Raw genomic sequence first — 17,660 nt, 5'->3', positions numbered from 1 at the left:
TTAATACCATCATTCCCACAATCCTGATTGAGAAATTACAAAACCTGGGCCTCTGTACCTCCCTCTGCAATTAGTCTTTGACTTCATAACTGGAAGACCACAATCTTGTGGATTGGTGCTAATATCTCCTCCTCGCTGATGACCTCAGTGGTATGTGCTTTATGTCCATTCTCTCTAAACCCATGACTGTGTGGTTAGGCATAGCTCAAATATCATCTATAAATTTGCTGATGATACAACCATTGTTGGTAGAATCTCAGATGGAGACGAGAGGCGTACAGAAGCAAGATATGCCAACTAGTGGAGTGGTGTCACAGCAACAGCCTTGCACTCAATGTCAGTAAGACGAAAAGAACTCATTGTGGACTTCAGGAAGGGTAAGACAAAGGAACACATACCAATCCTCGGAGAGGGATCAGAAGTGAAGAGGATGAGCAGTTTCGAGTTCCTGGGTGTCAAGATCTCTGAGGACCTAACCTGATCCCAACATATGGATGCAATTATAAAGAAAGCAAAACAGTGACCATACTTCAATAAGAGTTTGAAGAGATTTGGTATGTCAACAAATACACTCAAAAACTTCTTTAGATGTACCATGGAGAGCATTCTGACAGGCTACATCACCGTCTGGTATGGATGGGACTACAGCCCAAGACTGCAAGAAGCTGCAGAGGGTTGTAAATTTAGTCTGCTCCATCTTGGATACCAGCCTACAAAGTACCCAGGACATCTTCAAGGAGCAATGTTTCAGAAAGTCAGTGTCCATTATTAAGGACCTCCAGCACCCAGGGTATGCCCTTTTCTCACTGTTACCATCAAGTAGGAGGTACAGAAGCCTGAAGGCACACACTCAGTGATTTGGGAATCGCTATTTTCCCTCTGCCATCCGATTCCTAAATAGACATTGAACCCGTGTACACTGCCTCACTTCTTTAACGTATATTTTTCTGTTTTTGCACAATTTTTAATCTATTCAATATACATATTATTTATTTTATTTTACTTTTTTTCTTCTATATTATGTATCGCATTGAACTGCTGCTAAGTTTAAAAATTTCACATGCCAGTGATAATAAACCTAATTCTGAAACATTACAAATGAGTGTTGATACCTTCCAATTCTTCATAGTTCACAAATTGGTGAAGTCAGGAAATAGTTTCATTTTCAACCCCAGCAATTTCTGGCATCTCCAAGCCTGAATCCTTAAAACTGCAGTGAGAAAAACAGTTCTGAATTGTCCCACTGCTTCTCGCCAACTATCAATAACAAAAATAACCGCTTTTTGAACAGACACAGCAGTTGACACTATTTAAAAACTGTTTGCTCTAAGCACACAGTAGCTGTAACTGCCACAAAAGTGCACATGACTGAAGCTAGTTAGAAGCTGCTCAGCAAGAGTCTCCTGTCACAATTCAGCGCCACATACTCATACACACACCTGCCTATACATATAGATATACCTGCCCCAGTGCCCGAGTTTAATCATGACCTCTGGTTCTACCTGCATGACATCTGTGTTTTTTCTATGATTTCATGAGTATTCTCTGGACGCCCCAGATTCTTCCCACATCCCAAAGACATGTAGGCTGGTAGGTTGATGGTGACTGAAAATGTCCCTAATGTGCAGATGAGTTGTAGAATCTGGGGAATTGATGAAAATAATGGGATAATAAAAATCTCAATTTAGAATTAGAGTAATGGGTGGTAAATGGTCAGGACAATCATGATTAATCACCATTCTGAAATCCACATCGGGCTATCAAAATGGGTTTAACTATGTTCAATGACAGTTTTACAATGCATGGCCTTTTGTTCCCAGTACATTAGGCTACATTATCACATACCCATTCTAAAAAACAAAGAAAACCATTGATTAGTAAAATATATCTTAGGAGTTTCTGAACCATCTTGTTTCTTAAAATTTTGAGTAGAAGCCTGGATTATGAGGTGTACATTACAAGATACAAAAAAATATATATACTTTGACTAAAGAAAATCATATTGTTACCAGTTTTATAGTTACCAGTGTGACCCAATACCATAAAGCACCAAACTTCTAAGCTCATTGATTTATAGCAAGGTTGGGCTGAAACTTCAGAGTTCAGGAAGTATCTAGACAGGGACAATACACTCAAGTGGTTCCGTGAGGACAAATCAGTTACATCATTATTTGGTGGAATTTCTGTAAAAATTATAGAGTAGACAGCTGTGCCGAATTCAGGTGCATAGTCAGCAACAAGCTACTTTCATCCAAAAGAGCCCCAAGGTAAATATAAAAATGGAGCAGCAAGTTAATATTACCTTAATATTCAGGGCCAAGTTAGAATCCCACAGCACCTAGCTGTACTTCTACTCCCTGAGTATAGGCAGAGACTGAAGACTGCAACACCAGTAGTGAGGACCAAGAAGGTTTGGACAAGGGAAGCACAGGAGTGCCTATAGGACTGCTTTGAATCAGTGGACTAGACTGTATTCAGGGATCCATCTTTGAATCTGGCTGAGTATGCTGCAGTTGTTACCGACTTCATTAAAACCTGTGTGGATGAGACCACCTAGACAACACAAACACCTACGTCAGGATGCTGTTCATCAACTATAGCTCAGCATTTTATACCACCATTCCCACAATCTTGATTGAGAAGTTGCAGAACCTGGGCCTCTGTACCTCCCTCTGCAATTGGATCCTCAACTTCCTAACTGGAAGACCACAGTCTATGCAGATTGGTGATAACATATCCTCTTCACTGACGATCAAAACTGGCACACCTCAGGGGTGTGTGCTTAGTCCACTGCTCTACTTTCTGTATACACATGACTGTGTGGTTCAGCATAGCTCAAGTACCATCTACAAATTTGCTGACGGTACAACCACTGTTGGTAGAATCTCAGGTGGTGATGAGAGGGCGTAGAGGAGATAGATAGGCCAACTAGTGGAATGGGGCCGCAGCAACAACCTGGCACTCAACATCAGTAAGACGAAAGAGCTGATTGTGGACTTCAGGAAGGGTAAGACGAAGGAACACATACCAATCCTCAGAGATATCAGAAGTGGAGAGAATGAGCAGCTTCAAGCTCCTGGGTGTCAAGATCTCTGAGGATCTAACCCAGTCCCAACATATTGATGTAGTCATAAAGAAGGCAAGACAGTGACTACACACTTTATTAGGAGTTTGAGGCAATTTGGGTGTCAACAAATATGCTCAGAAACTTCTATAGTTGTACCTGGAGAGCATTCTGACAGGCTACATCACTGTCTGGTATGAAAGGCTACTGTACAAGACCGAAAGAAGCTACAGAAGGTTGTAAATTTAGTCAGCTCCAGCTTGGGCACTAGCCTACAAAGTACCCAGGACATCTTTAGGAAGCGGTGTCTCAGAAAGGCAGCATCCATTATTAAAGACCTCCAGCATCCAGGGCATGCCCTTTTCTCACTGTTACCATCAGGTAGGAGGTACAGAAGCCTGAAGACACACATTCTGTGGTTCAGGAACAGATTCTTCCCTTCTGCCATCCGATTCTGAAATGGACTTTAAACCCTTCGACACTACCTCACTTTTTTTTTTAACTTAAATATTTCCGTTTTTGCACATTTTTAATAATCAATTCAATATACATAATTGATTTACTTGTTTATTTATTATGGCTTTTTATTATTTTTTTCTCTCTCTCTGCTAGATTATGTAATGCATTGAACTGCTGCTGCGAAGTTAACAAATTTCACGTCACATGCCGGTGATAATAAATCTGATTCTGATTCATTCCAAGCAGTGACCAACTTTCACTTGATATAGCAGCAACCTTCCAAGTTTTCCTACGTAGGTCCCTTTCTAGCTCCATAACTTTAAACCACAAAACAAACTGAGAAAAAAATTTATAGAGTTTAGATATAACTGACTTATTAATGTTGAGTGAAAAAGTTACAATCTTAGATCCTACACACTGACAAAGAAATGGCGACAATGCTAAATATTGAGACCAACATCACTGTTATTCAGAAAACTTTTTTTTAGTTCCTTTCATTTTGTGAAATTTAGAATGACAATTCTTAAGGGTAGGTACTAAAATATTCTGTATTTTGCCCTTGGTTCACAATAAAGAACATGAATTAAAATTTGAAAATCCCATTTTTTTTTACAAATGTAAGACCCACAAACATTTACCCTTTCAAATGCAATTAAGGTTTTATATATTTAAATTAGGTCACCCCATATTCTTCTAAACTTAGAGGAACACAGAGCCAAACTGTCTGGCCTCTCATAACAGGCAACCCTCTAATTCCCAGGAAACATCTTAGTGAATCTCCTTTGGATTGCCCCATGTTCTATCCTGTTGGTACAAGACTATTGAATGGTCTCCTGGTGTAGTAGTACCTGGTACCAGTGACCTCACAATGTACAGTTGCAAGAAAAAGTTAATGAACCCTTTGCAATTACCTGTTTTTTTGCATTAATCACTCATACAATGAGGGCTGATCTTCAAAGTCACAATAAAAGAGAAACATTTTGCCTAAACTATTAATACAAAATTATACTTTCCATCATTCACAATCCAGGCTGGAAAAAGTATGTGATCCTTAACTGTCAGAAGCTCCTTTAGCAGCAATAATCGCCACCAAACCTTTCCTGTAGCTGTTGATCAGACATACACGACGGTGAGGAGGAATTTTCAACCATTCCTCTGTACAAAACTGTTTCAGTTCATCAATATTTCTGGCATACCTTACATGAACAGCCCTCTTCAGATCATGCAACATCATTTCAATTGGATTAAGATCTGGACTCTGACTTGGCCATTCCAAAACACAATTTTTTTTTCTTTTAAAAATTATTCTGTTGTTGACTTACTCGTGTTTTGGATTATCTTGTTACATTATTCAACGACTATTAAGCTACAGATAATGGACCACCACCCTGACATTCTCCTGTAAAATGTCTTGATATAATTTTGAATTCATTGTTCCGAGGCCCTGAGGCAGCAAAGCAGACCAAACCATGATGCTCCTTCCACCTTGCTTCACATTGGGATGAGGTTTTGATGTTGGCGTGCAGTATCCATTTTCCTCCAAACATAGCAATGTGCATTTCTACCAGTAAGTTCAACTTTTGTCTCATCTGTTCACAAAACATTGTCCCAGAAGCATTGTGGGACATCCTGGTGGTCTTTTGCAAACTTAAAACACATGCAGCAATGTTTTTTTTGTAAAGCAGTGGTTTCCTTCCATGGTATCCTTCCATGAACACCATTCTTGTTCAGTGTTTTTCTTGTAGTGGACACATGAACAGCAATTTTAGCAAGTTCAAGAGATTTCTGCAGGTCTTTTGTTGTTACGCTTGGGTTCTTTTTCACCTCCTTCAGCATTGCACATTGTGCTCTTAGTGTGATCTTTGCAGGACACCCACTGCTAGTAGCACCAGTACTAAATTCCCTCCATTTGCAGACAATTTCTCTTACTGCGGTCTAATGAACACTCAGGTCTTTAGAAATGCCCATATTGCCTTTTCCAGCTTCATGCATTGCTACAATTTTCCTTCCAAGATCCTCTGAAAAATGTTTTGATCAAGGCATGGCACACATTAACAGATCTTTCTTGAGAAAAGCAGCCTCAGTCAGTCACCTGACTTTGTGTGTCTTTGTTTTATATAGGGCCGGGCATCTCCACAATCCACACCTCCAATCTCATCTCACTCACTGGAACATATGACTCCAAATAGTTTTCGTTGAAATCATTATTCAAGAGGTTCACCTACTTTTTTTGAACCTAGACTGTGAATTTTTAAATGATGTGTTCAGTATTGATGAGAAGTACTACAATTGCTTGTGTTACTAGTTTCAGCAGATTGTGTTTGTCTATTATTGTGACTTAGATGAAGATCAGACCACATTTTATGAGAAATTAATGTAGAAAACCGAACAATTGCAAAGGGTTCACAAACTTTTTCTTGGAACTGTACCTCATGAGTCTGCTGGTCTTCTAATACCTTTGACCTCACATTGTACTTCTTCATGAACCTGCACCTTAGTGTTAAGCAGCAATCCACTTTCTCTGCATTGTCATTTTACCCCTTATCTTACTTCAATGCACTACTGTAATTAAGTTATCACTATGGATAGCATGCAAAACAATGTTTTTCATTGTACCTCAGTACATGTGACAATCAAAACCAATTTATGTCTTTATTTCAGGTAAAGAGAACAACACTGCACAATATTCCAGATATGGCCTTATCAGCACTGTGTTCAACTGTAACAAAACTTCCCTATTCTTAAACTCCAATCCCTTTGTAATAAACTTTGTCTTCTTAACTATTGCTTCTTGGTATTTTAGTAGTTTCTAGTTGGTATTATAGTGCACTTTTGCCATTCATGGACAAGAAAACTTAGAGCTCTCTGAACTTTATAGCCGCAGCTCCACACACCGTCCTTACACATCTGGAGAAGAAGGATGCTTATGTGAGAATGCTGTTCTTAGACTACAGTTCAGCATTCAACACCATAGTTCCCTCCAGGCTCGCCAAGAAGCTCAGGGACTTCAGCCTTCTCCCTGCTTTGTGTAGCTGGATCTTAGGCTTCCTGTCAGATGATAAAAGTGGGGTCCCTCTCCTCTGCCCCTCAACACAGGTGCTGTGTACTAAACCCCCTCCTTTATTCTCTGTATACCCATGACTGTATCACCACCCACAGGTCCAATCTGCTATTAAATTTGCTGACGACACTACACTGATTGGCCTAATCTCAAATAATAATGAGGCAGCCTACAGGGAAGTCATCACCACCCTGACACAGTGGTGTCAAGAAAACCACCTCTCCCTCAATGTCACAAAAACAAAGGAGTTGGTTGTGGACTATAGGAGGAATGGAGATAGGCTAGCCCTATTGACATCAATGGATCTGAGGTTGAGGGGATGAACAGCATTAAGTTCCTCGGCATAAACATCACCAAGGATCTCATAAGGTCTTTATATATCAGTGCCTCTTTCGCCTCAGACTGTTGAAATTTGGTATGGCCCCCCCCCCCCACCCAAATTCTAAGAACTTTCTATAGGAGCACGAGTGAGAGCATCCTAACTGGCTGCATCACTGCCTGGTATGGAAACTGTACTTCCCTCAATCGCAGGACTCTGCAGAGAGTGGCGCAAACAGCCTAACACATCTGTAGATGTGAACTTCCCACTATTCAGGATACTTTCAAAGACAGGTGTATAAAAAAAGCCCAAAGAATCACTGGAGACCCGAGTCACCCACAAACTGTTCCAGCTGCTACCATCCGGGAAATGTCATCGCAGCATAAAAGCCAGGATCAACAGGCTCCACGACAGCTTCTTCCACCAGGTCATTAGACTGCTTAATTCATGCTGATACAATTGTATTTCTATATTATATTGACTGCCCTGTTGTACATACTATTTATTATAAATTACTACAAACTGTACATTGCACATTTAAACAGAGACATAACGTGAAGATTTTTATTCATGTATATGAATTCAATTTCCAGAACATCAGAACACAATTTACATTCTTATGCATGACTGCTGCAAGTCAACTAACATCTAAAAGGAAAATTGGAATACAGAGTGTCATGGCTAATGCCAGAAAGTGGGATCATACAGGCAAATCAATACTGCATTGAGAATAATTAATTACTGGCTTAACTGTAGCCAAGTACCTGTTATTTTGCACTAAGATTATATTGAAACTGCCACACCAGATCAATGAGTTGCATTTCACAATTGACAGATCAACATCAAGAATTCAACCACATTTTCCCAACTTATTCCCATAAAATTGGATAATGTTCACATGGAATATAGTTTTCTTGTTAATAGATCAAGATGCAGATGATGCATTCTTTCAAGCCCTCAAAATTCATTGGCTTCAAATAAGTGACAGAAACACAACAGAATCTCATATTGCAAGATCAGAGTTCTTATAGAATATACAGTTTAAAATCTTTTCTTCATTGACATACAGCAGCAATTCCTAGAATTACCTTGCAACATACAGCAACACAAAGCAACTGAGGAACTCAGTGGTTTAGGCATCATCTATGGAGGAAAACAAACAGTCAATATTTCAGTTTAAGACACTTCAGCTGTCCAGTTCCCTCCATAGATGCTGCTTGGCCTGAGTTCCTACATGTTTTTTGTGTTGCTGCAGATTCCAGTATCTGCAGTCTTGTGACAACCTCGGGGTGACCTTTTCCACATACGTGTTCTTCTGCATTGAGGGTAAATGCATTAAGCCTCTTTCAGTCGACAATGATGAATTTGCAAAATCTTTTCACAGGAATGTCATAGGTTACAGGAGCAAAAAGAACCTATAACAGAGCAGTGCATATCAGCTGCCCATTATTTACCTCCTGCAGGCAGCTACAATCAAGTATTTATAGATTTTTAACTAAATTATAATTATTGTAGGTTTAACATGAAAGATACATTGTTGCAATTCAATATAGATTTTACCAGAACACAGAAAACAGGAATAGGATACTCAATTCAAAGAGGACAATGTCAGCGTATACCAGGGGTTCCCAACTGTTTTTATGTCATGGACCAATACCACTATACAAGGGGTCCGTGGACCCCAAGTTGGGAACCCCTGGCAAACATGGTCCCTGCAGCCAGACAGATTTAATTTTACCTGTTTTCCAAATACCTACATCTATAGTCCATCTAAAAAGTATTCATCCCCCTAGAAGTTTTCATGTTTTATTGTTTTACAACACTGAATCTCAGTGGATTTAATTTGGCTTTTTTAACACTAATCAATAGAAAAGACTCTTTCATGTCAAAGTGAAAACAAAGTTCTACAAACAGCAAACAAGAGAAAATCTGCAGGTGCTGGAAATCCAAGCAATACACACAAAATGCTGGAGGAACTCAGCAGGCCAGGCAGCATCAATGGAAAAAAGTACAGTTGACATTTCGGGCCGAAATCCTTCGCAGGACTGCAGAAAAAATGTCCCTCTCTCATGTTATCTCCTTGCTCGCCTATCGCCTGCCTCTGGTGCTCCTCCTCCCCTCCCTTTTTAAAAACTTTCTTCCATGACCTTCTGTCTCTTTCACCAATCAACTTCCTAGCTGTTTGCTTTATCGCTTTTCCTCCAAGTTCAACCTATCACCTGGTGCATTTCTCTCCCCACCCTCCCTTTCAAATCTACTCAGCTTTTTATTTGTCCAGTATTGCTGAAAGGTTTCGGCTCAAAACATTGACTGTATTCTTTCCATAGATGCTGCCTGGCCTGCTGAGTTCCTCCAGCATTGTGTGTGTGTTTCTATAGTCAATTTATTACAAATATTAAAGATAAAATAATTGATTGCATAATTACACATCACCTTCAAGTCAGTATTTAATAGATGCACCTTTGGCAGCAATTACAGCCATGAGTCAGGTGTGGATAGGTCTCAATCAGCTTTCTACACCCGGACACTGCAAATTCCACCCCCCCCCCCCCACCATCACCAGTCATCTTTACAAAACTGCTCAAGCTGCCAAATCTCATGAGGATTAAGAATGAACAGCTCTTTTCAAGTCCAGCCACAAATTCTCAATTGGATTGAGCTCTAGACTCTAACTTGACCACTCCAGGACATTAACTCTTGTATTTAAGCCATTCCTGTGTAGCTTTGGCTTTATGCTTGGAGTCATTGTCTTGCTAGAAAACAAATCTTCTCTCAAGTTGCAGTTCTCTTGCATCCACAGCAGGTCTATCTCCAGGATTTCCCTGTATTTTGCTGCGCTTGTTTTACTGTCTACCTTCACAAGCCTTTCAGGGCCTGCTGCAGTGAAGCAATCCCACAGTTTGATGATGCAGTCACTCCATGCTTTACAGTATGGTGGGTGCAGTGTGTTAGACTTACGACACAGTGTTTAGTCTGATGGCCAAAAAGCTCAATTTACGTTTCATCAAACCATTGAATCTTCTTCCAACTGACTCAGTCTCCCACATACCCTCTGGCAAATTCTGGCCAAGATTTTATGTGAGCTTTTTTCAACAATGGCTTTCTCTTTGTCACTTTGTCATAAAAACTAGTGAAGCACCCGGCTACAGTTGTATGTGCAATCTTTCCCATCTCCGTCACTGAAGCTAGTAATTCCTCCAGAGTTGTCATAGGTCTCTTGGTGGCCTCCCTCACTAGTCCCTTTCTTGCACAGTCACTCAGTTTTTGAGGATGGCTTGCTCTAGGCTTGCTCTGTGCCATATTCTTTACATTTCTTGATGATTGACTTCACTGTATACCACGGGATATTCAGTGAGTTGGACATTTTCTTGTATCCATCACATGACTTGTGCTTTTCAATAACCTTTTTGCAGAGTTGCTTGGAGTGTCGGTTTGTCTTCATGATGTAGCTTTTGCCAGGATAGAAACGTAGAAAATCTACAGCGCAATGTAGGCCTTTCGGCCCACAATGCTGTGCCGAACATGTACTTACTTTTGAAATTACCTAGTGTTACCCACAGCCCTCTATTTTTCTAAACGCCATGTACCTATCCAAGAGTCTCTTAAAAGACCCTATTGTATCCGCCTCCACCACCATCGCTGGCAGCCCATTCCACGCACCCACCACCCTCTGCATAAAAAACTTAGCCCTGACATCTCCTCTGTACCTACTTCCAAGCACCTTAAAACCGTGCCCTCTCGTGCTAGCCATTTCAGCCCTGGGAAAAAGCCTCTGACTATCCACACAATCAATGCCTCTCATCATCTTATACACCTCTATCGGGTCACTTCTCTCCCTCCAAAGCTCCAAGGAGAAAAGGTGAGTTCACTCAACCTATTCTCAAAGGCATGCTCCCCAAACCAGGCAACATCCTTGTAAATCTCCTCTGCACCCTTCCTAGTTTCCACATACTTCCTGCAGTGAGGTGACCAGAACAGAGTGCAGTACTCCAAGTGGGGTCTAATCAGGGTCCTATATAGCTGTAACATTACCCCTCGGCTCTTGAACTCAATCTCACAATACTGACTCACCAGCAGTTCGAGGTGTGTCCAGTTCTGGTTGCCTCACTATAGGAAGGATGTGGAAGCATTGGAAAGGGTACAGAGGAGATTTACCAGGATACTGCCTGGTTTAGAGAGTATGGATTATGATCAGAGATTAAGGGAGCTAGGGCTTTACTCTTTGGAGAGGAGGAGGATGAGAGGAGACATGATAGAGGTGTCCAAGATATTTAGAGGAATAGAGAGTGGACAGCCAGCACCTCCCCCAGGTCACCACTGCTCAGTACAAGAGGACATGGTTTTAAGGAAAGGGGAGGGAAGGGGGATATTAGAGGAAGGTTTTCCACTCATAGAGTGGTTGATGAATGGAATGCACTGCCTGAGTCAGTGGTGGAGGCAGATACACTAGTGAAGTTTAAGAGACTACTAGATAGGTATATGGAGGAATTTAATGTGGAGGGTTATATGAGAGGCAGGGTTTGAGGGTCGGCACAACACTGTGGGCTGAAGGGCCTGTAATGTGCTGTACTATTCTATGTTCTATGTATCTCATGGATGTAAGAGAAATGATCAGGAAACTTCCATCTTGTTCAAAGGCACCACTAGTTACTGCTTAAATATTAATCTACAATGAATGCATTAACTGTATTATTATATAGTGCTTTTGAGATTGGTGTCAGTTATATTTTTGTTTCACTTGCTGTATAGATTACATGGCAGCTTTGTTGAAATTATACTCATAGAGGTTCACTGAGTGTAGATAGATAGGATTTGAAGTTGATTCCATGTTTTTAATTAGTGTTATGAGAAAAATCTCCCATTGTAGTTTTATTATTGCACTCAGATGGAAATTTGGAAATTGAAGTGTTACAGGGACATACAGTTAGCTGATATGTGGAAATAAAGTGGAGATGATTTGGGAAAATTAGACATTTTTTAGTGTAACTACAAAATATGGAACTGCTTTTGCACTTGAAGGATGAGGGAAGGTGGTGTGAAGCAGATTATTTCAGGCACTTGAGTGGTCAGGAATGTCTGGCCATAATTACAAGATTAAATGTAGTAAGTTTAAGTTGAGTAAAGGGTAAGTGGAATTCACTTTCAGGGTTAGTGATTGCGAAAGATTGGGTGTCATGGTAGCATAGTGGTCAGCACAACTCTATTACAGCGTGGGGTGTTAGATTTCAGAGTTCAATCCCAGCGTCCTCTGTTAGGCATTCTCCCTGTGGAATACGTGTGTTTTCTCCGGGTGTTCTGGTTTCCTCCCATAGTCCAAAGATGTACTGGTTACTAAGTTAATTGACCATTGTAAATTTTTCTATGATTAGGTTTTATTGGTTTACAACACTGAATCACAATGGATTTAATATGACTTTTTTTGACACTGGTCAACAGAAAAAAGACTCTTCCATGTCAATGTGAAAACAGACCTCTACAAAGGGATCTAAATTAATTATAAATGTAAAACTTAATATTCTTCATTGCATAAGTATTCACTCATCTATGATGTGATGCACCAAATCATCACTGGTGCAGCCAATCGATTTTAGAGCTCACATAATTAGTTAAATGGAGGTCTGTTTTTAGGGGCTTGTGTGCAGTCAAGTTGTTTCAATTGATTGTAGTAAAAGTACACCTGTTTCTGGAAGGTCCAACTGCTGGTGAGTCAGTATTGTGAGATTGAGTTCAAGAGCCGAGAGGTAATGTTACAGCTATATAGGACCCTGGTCAGACCCCACTTGGAGTACTGCGCTGTGTTCTGGTCACCTCACTACAGGAAGAATGTGGAAACCAAAGAAAGTGTGCAGAGGAGATTTACAAGGATGTTGCCTGGATTGAGAGACAATCCAGAGAGCCAACAGTGCCAAAGAAAATTTCCCCAGTCAGATGGGAACTAACACGTGCTGCCACTAAGTGGAAAGGAAGCATCAGTTTTAAAAATGCACAGCAGCGTAAATTTCACTTAAATTACTCAAATTTTAAAAAGAATTTAAAACCTGTCTTGATTGTAATAATAAAAATACATTTTATGTTTTGAAATGGCCTTTTAGCTGAAATTGATGTGCATTTTCCAAATAGCACACCTGAATAAACTGTGAGCATATCTAAGGAACAAGGTATTAAGTAAAATTTCTATCTTGGGAACTTTTCCACTCCCCACTGTTAACTTCAATCTCTTTTATGACATATACATGTGATAACAGATATTTATATCTGACACATAAATAGATATTATATCTCACCGTTGGCTCTAAGTGACTGAACTCATAGACAGTCTCTCCAATAGAACTTACAGTCACTAATTTCTAACAGGACATTTACTTTTATATCTGGAAAACACATCAATCTGCACTTCATGAACATTAGAGATTATGCAGGTGCTGTAAAATCCAGAGCAACACATTAAAAATTGCTGGAGGAACTCAACGGGCCAGAGAGTATCCATAGAGAGGAATAAAGGGTCAACATTTCAGGGTGAGACCCTTCATCATTTCCTCTAGTATTTTGGGTGTGTCAACCTGTATTTCTTTTCCCAAATGAATTGTTGAATTCTGCCATTACAATTTGTCTTGGATGACTAAAGCAATAACAAATGAAAATTCCTCAAAATTGGCTAACTATCAACATTAGGTTTTTACTTTCAAGTGAAAAGGCAATTTCAATATAGTGAAAATCCTAATAACTATTGTTAAAAATTTTGGTTTTCAATACATATTTAACACCAAACCATTCCAGCAATACAGACTATGGTTAAAAAAAATCCTTTTTTCTTTGACAAGAAAGCCAAAAAAGAAAGTGAAAGCCACTCTCAGCCAAAGAGCTTTCACGTTGCTTTCAGGAGTTTCTGTTGAAAGTTCCCAAATTTACAAGTACATTTGTGTCATGCCTTTTAAATATTTTATATTGATACCTAGTTAATATTAGATTTCAGAGCCCAAAAGGCCACCAGACTGGTAAAACTATTCAAAACCAAAGGAATTAAAATGAAGAAAAATTTTCATTCATTTGATTTCACAAGCTTCACCCTTTACTGCACTGATTTGGTTTGAACAAATGATATAATTGAGAAGTTCAATGATGCTGCAGATAGGAAGGACACCCAAATAAGGCAGATAGTACAACACTTACCCCCAACTAAATCTGTCTGTAACCTGAAGACATAGGTTTAAAAGTAGCAGGTATAATGAAGAAATGTGAAGTGGATCTGCTTTCATCCAAATGGTTGAAATTTGAATCACACAGCATGATGGATACCTGGTGGCAGGCACTTTCACAAGTACACAGATGATCACTTGAAATATCACTGCATAAAACATTCCAAGTTGAGTCTAAGACATGGTGTACTTAAGAATCCGTTACCATGCTTTATGACTTTGCACAATTAAAACAGTTGTTTCATGTTTCATAATTCATACGACAGACACAATGAGCATTACAAAAAGCAATACTCTAGATTTAAATAGTAAAACCCTAAAAACTACACATCACTTTAATGATATTTAAAAAGTATCCTCTAAATCAACATTCCAATTGAACTGTCATCTACCAAAATCCCTATAAACATCAGCAGGAAGTAGATCTGCATGGGCAAAAATAAAATCTGATATAAATTTAAGATTGATAAGTAATCACTTCAACCTTATTCTTACTACTAAAACTTGCCTGCACTTAGTATGCTATTACATTGAAACACTTACATTTCACAACTAAAGCTCAGCAGGATAATGTTAACTTATACAACTGTCAAATGTTTAGCTCATGTATTATATCAATTTTAATAAAATTACCACCGATGTCACGTACAAAGCTATTACATATCTGTTCAATGTTAAGTTTATAGCCATGAAAAAATAAGGCGTTATTTTTCCTGATTCGGCAGTTCTGTCTTTTCTAATTCAATAAAATGAAATCAACCATCCGTGGCAGAATTCATCAACAAATCTAACACTACTCACCAAAACTTGAGCCAGTGACCAAAAGAATCCATTGTTTACATATAAAAAAGAAACATTACGATACAATGAAAGCTCACTCAACCATTTCAAAGTACAAACGAACCATCTGAATATTTGATACAAATATTTTTTCCAATTTTCGCTAAGTCAATCGTAATATACAAACACTCAACTTCCCCATAATTTTAAATCACAAGCTTTGTCTTCATTGTTATACATCCTCTTCCCCCTCCTCCACTCTCAAATCAGGACAGTCTGTACTGGACATCAAAAAGTTGCGCGAATCCAAACAAGACGACTTGGTTTTCGCCTTTGCAACACAAAGGGCCAACTTAGCAGCATCCCAAACTTCGGGCACGGCCTGTACGGTGGAGGCCAGCAGTAATGTGGAGGGTGTGGGCTGGGGATTTAAGTTGCAGAGAGAAGCAGCGAAACATTCCTTATCTAGGGACTCACCAACAAACTCTCCGCGTTAATCGGAGACTTCGGGTCTCTGACCATTGCCTCGAGCTTTTTCAGACGCGACTTAAGGCTGTCTGCCGACGACATGTCGTAAAAGGCTGTTGTCCTGTGCCCCAGATCAGGCGGCTTTCTCTCGGCGAGTTGCTCAAGACACAGGCTCACACCGCTCTCCTCCCGCTGCCCCACTACCGCCGTCTCCTCGCAGACCACGGCAGCTTGGGCCTAAAACAGCTGCCTTTGGGAAGGGATGGGCACACGGAAAACTTTGCTGTAGACATAAGACAAGCGGGTGGCCCCCTCTCCGCCGCTCCTCCTCTGAGGCAGGCCGCGCCTATTTCCAGTGCCGAGAGTAACGGCCGCCGTGTCGATTTGAATCGGAAGCCGCGAGTCGATCACTCGGAGCCGATGACAAAAACAACCACACAGACCTTCCCAAACGTCATCGGAATTCGCCACGCGAGGCCTGTTGGGAGGGAGTGGGCGGGGTGTACGGCAATCGTTCCCAGTTCGGGGTGGAGTCTCCCAGCTGTGCGCTTGCGCAGTTCTCATCCCCCTCACCCATTCGCGGAGCGGAGATTGCCCTGCCTGGCAACTGGCGGCCAGGTTTGGGGGCTGCCATCTTTGATGCAGGCGCCTACCCAGAGCCGGCTACCAAAGAAATTGAGAGGTTTTTTTTAATCATGTCGGAAGCATCATGGAATGGGGGGTGGTCAACCACCAGCAGGACAAATAAAGAATAGAGTCAGTCAGCTGTTTAAAACGACTCGGTCTTTCTGGTCGTTGCAGCGCTTGCATAACAGCTGCAGGCAATGGAATTCCTAGCCGGACTGTCACTCCTGTGACAACTCCCGTCGCAATTGAACTATGAAGTCATGAAAGGATATGGAACGCGGGGCTTGCATTGGAACATTATTAGTAACAAACTAACTGTTTAACTGTTGTTTATCACCTAATATATTTGAGTTTATATAATTTTACTTGTACAAATACAAAATAAAACTTTACATTAAGAGGACGTAAGAAACAAATATGTAGTTTGATACTGAGCGTATTTTTTTATGATTCTGCTTTACTTTATTTGTCGTGTTAATCATTTATTCTATGCGAATAACTGTAGACACCGATTAAAATGCACCTGCAAGCAGGTTGTGGAGTATTGTATATGTCCGAAGCATTGAACGTGTATTTTAACCAGTCCGAATTGGTTCTCAAGAATTGTTTTGATACGAAATCAAAAACTAACATTTAGAGTAAAAATAGTTTAACAATCTTTGTAATCTCAGAGCCATTTTAGTGTCTATAATTTTAAGACCAAAGTTAATACTCTTTTCTTCGTGGGTTAATTTTGCGTAATGTTATGTTAACTTAATTACTCCAAGAACTCCACAATAAGTTTTTTTTACTGACAGAAGTAAGATTTTTTTTTCTTGTTAGTCAAGTATATTAGTCAGAGGGGAAATAGTTACAGGATCCAGCAGCTCAAATTAGAAACAAAATCAGAGCAGTGTTCACAGTGTTCACTCGTTCTTCCCGAGTAAGTCCCGAAAGTCAAAATGTCTTGAATTGTTGCGTCCTTAGTCAGAAAGCTAAAAAAAAACTTGTTAAAGTAGTTGACTTTCCGCACATATTTGCTTGCCATGAGTTTGCCTAACCACAAAATATAACGATAATAATTAAAATAACACAAAATTTCCAGCATCTGCAGATTTTCTCCGGCATGTGAAAATAAAAGATAGTCATAGTTTGCTTACGTCAAAATATGGTTTTGTTTCGCTTCACACATTATTGCTACATGGGCAATTGTCAATTTCAGCATTCGACTTTCTAGAGTGAATGACAGAGGAGCTTTTATGTTTATGTGCTGTTCACATCCGTTTTAGGTTTTAGTTCCGATTCTTAGCGTCCGCAGCATCTTCCTATTGAAATTGGATCTTTTCAACGATTCTGAGTTTAAAACTAAGAATTATAGAAAGATTTACTCCTAACGTGTTTTAGCTCCTGCTTTCGCTCTTTTTGTGCACATTTTTTATTTGGATCAAAATTATTTACTGTAATTTATATAGGATAAAATGTATTGTTCACTTTCAATGAAATTTTAGTATTGTCATAAATGCTGATTTCTTTTATTTGCCTGAGTCTATTCATATGGGTCTTGATTAATTTGCAGAAATATAAAGTTACATTTCAAACTTATTCTGATCATTTTCGTGAAATTTTATAATTAGTTGATCTAAATCATGGTTTGTTATACAGTATGTTGCCTAGATGTGTTTACTTCCATTATTGTGCACGTTCCAC

At 39.7% G+C, this 17,660-nt stretch overlaps 1 protein-coding gene across 3 annotated transcripts in view; it reads right to left on the bottom strand.

Moving 5' to 3' along the window:
* rock2a (rho-associated, coiled-coil containing protein kinase 2a) overlaps positions 1–15,822 on the bottom strand; it is a 209,748-nt gene extending 193,926 nt beyond the window's left edge. For all 3 annotated transcript variants that reach the window (XM_059981881.1, XM_059981879.1, XM_059981882.1), the window contains exon 1: positions 15,357–15,822. In XM_059981881.1, the coding sequence (XP_059837864.1) occupies positions 15,357–15,449 (93 nt within the window). In that variant the 5' untranslated portion in view covers positions 15,450–15,822. The remainder of the gene's footprint in view (positions 1–15,356) is intronic.
* Between the last annotated feature and the right edge of the window lie 1,838 nt (positions 15,823–17,660).

Source organism: Hypanus sabinus, chromosome 10 (assembly GCF_030144855.1).
Source record: "Hypanus sabinus isolate sHypSab1 chromosome 10, sHypSab1.hap1, whole genome shotgun sequence".
Lineage (NCBI taxonomy): Eukaryota > Metazoa > Chordata > Chondrichthyes > Myliobatiformes > Dasyatidae > Hypanus > Hypanus sabinus.
This window is presented reverse-complemented; position numbering and strand designations above follow the sequence as displayed.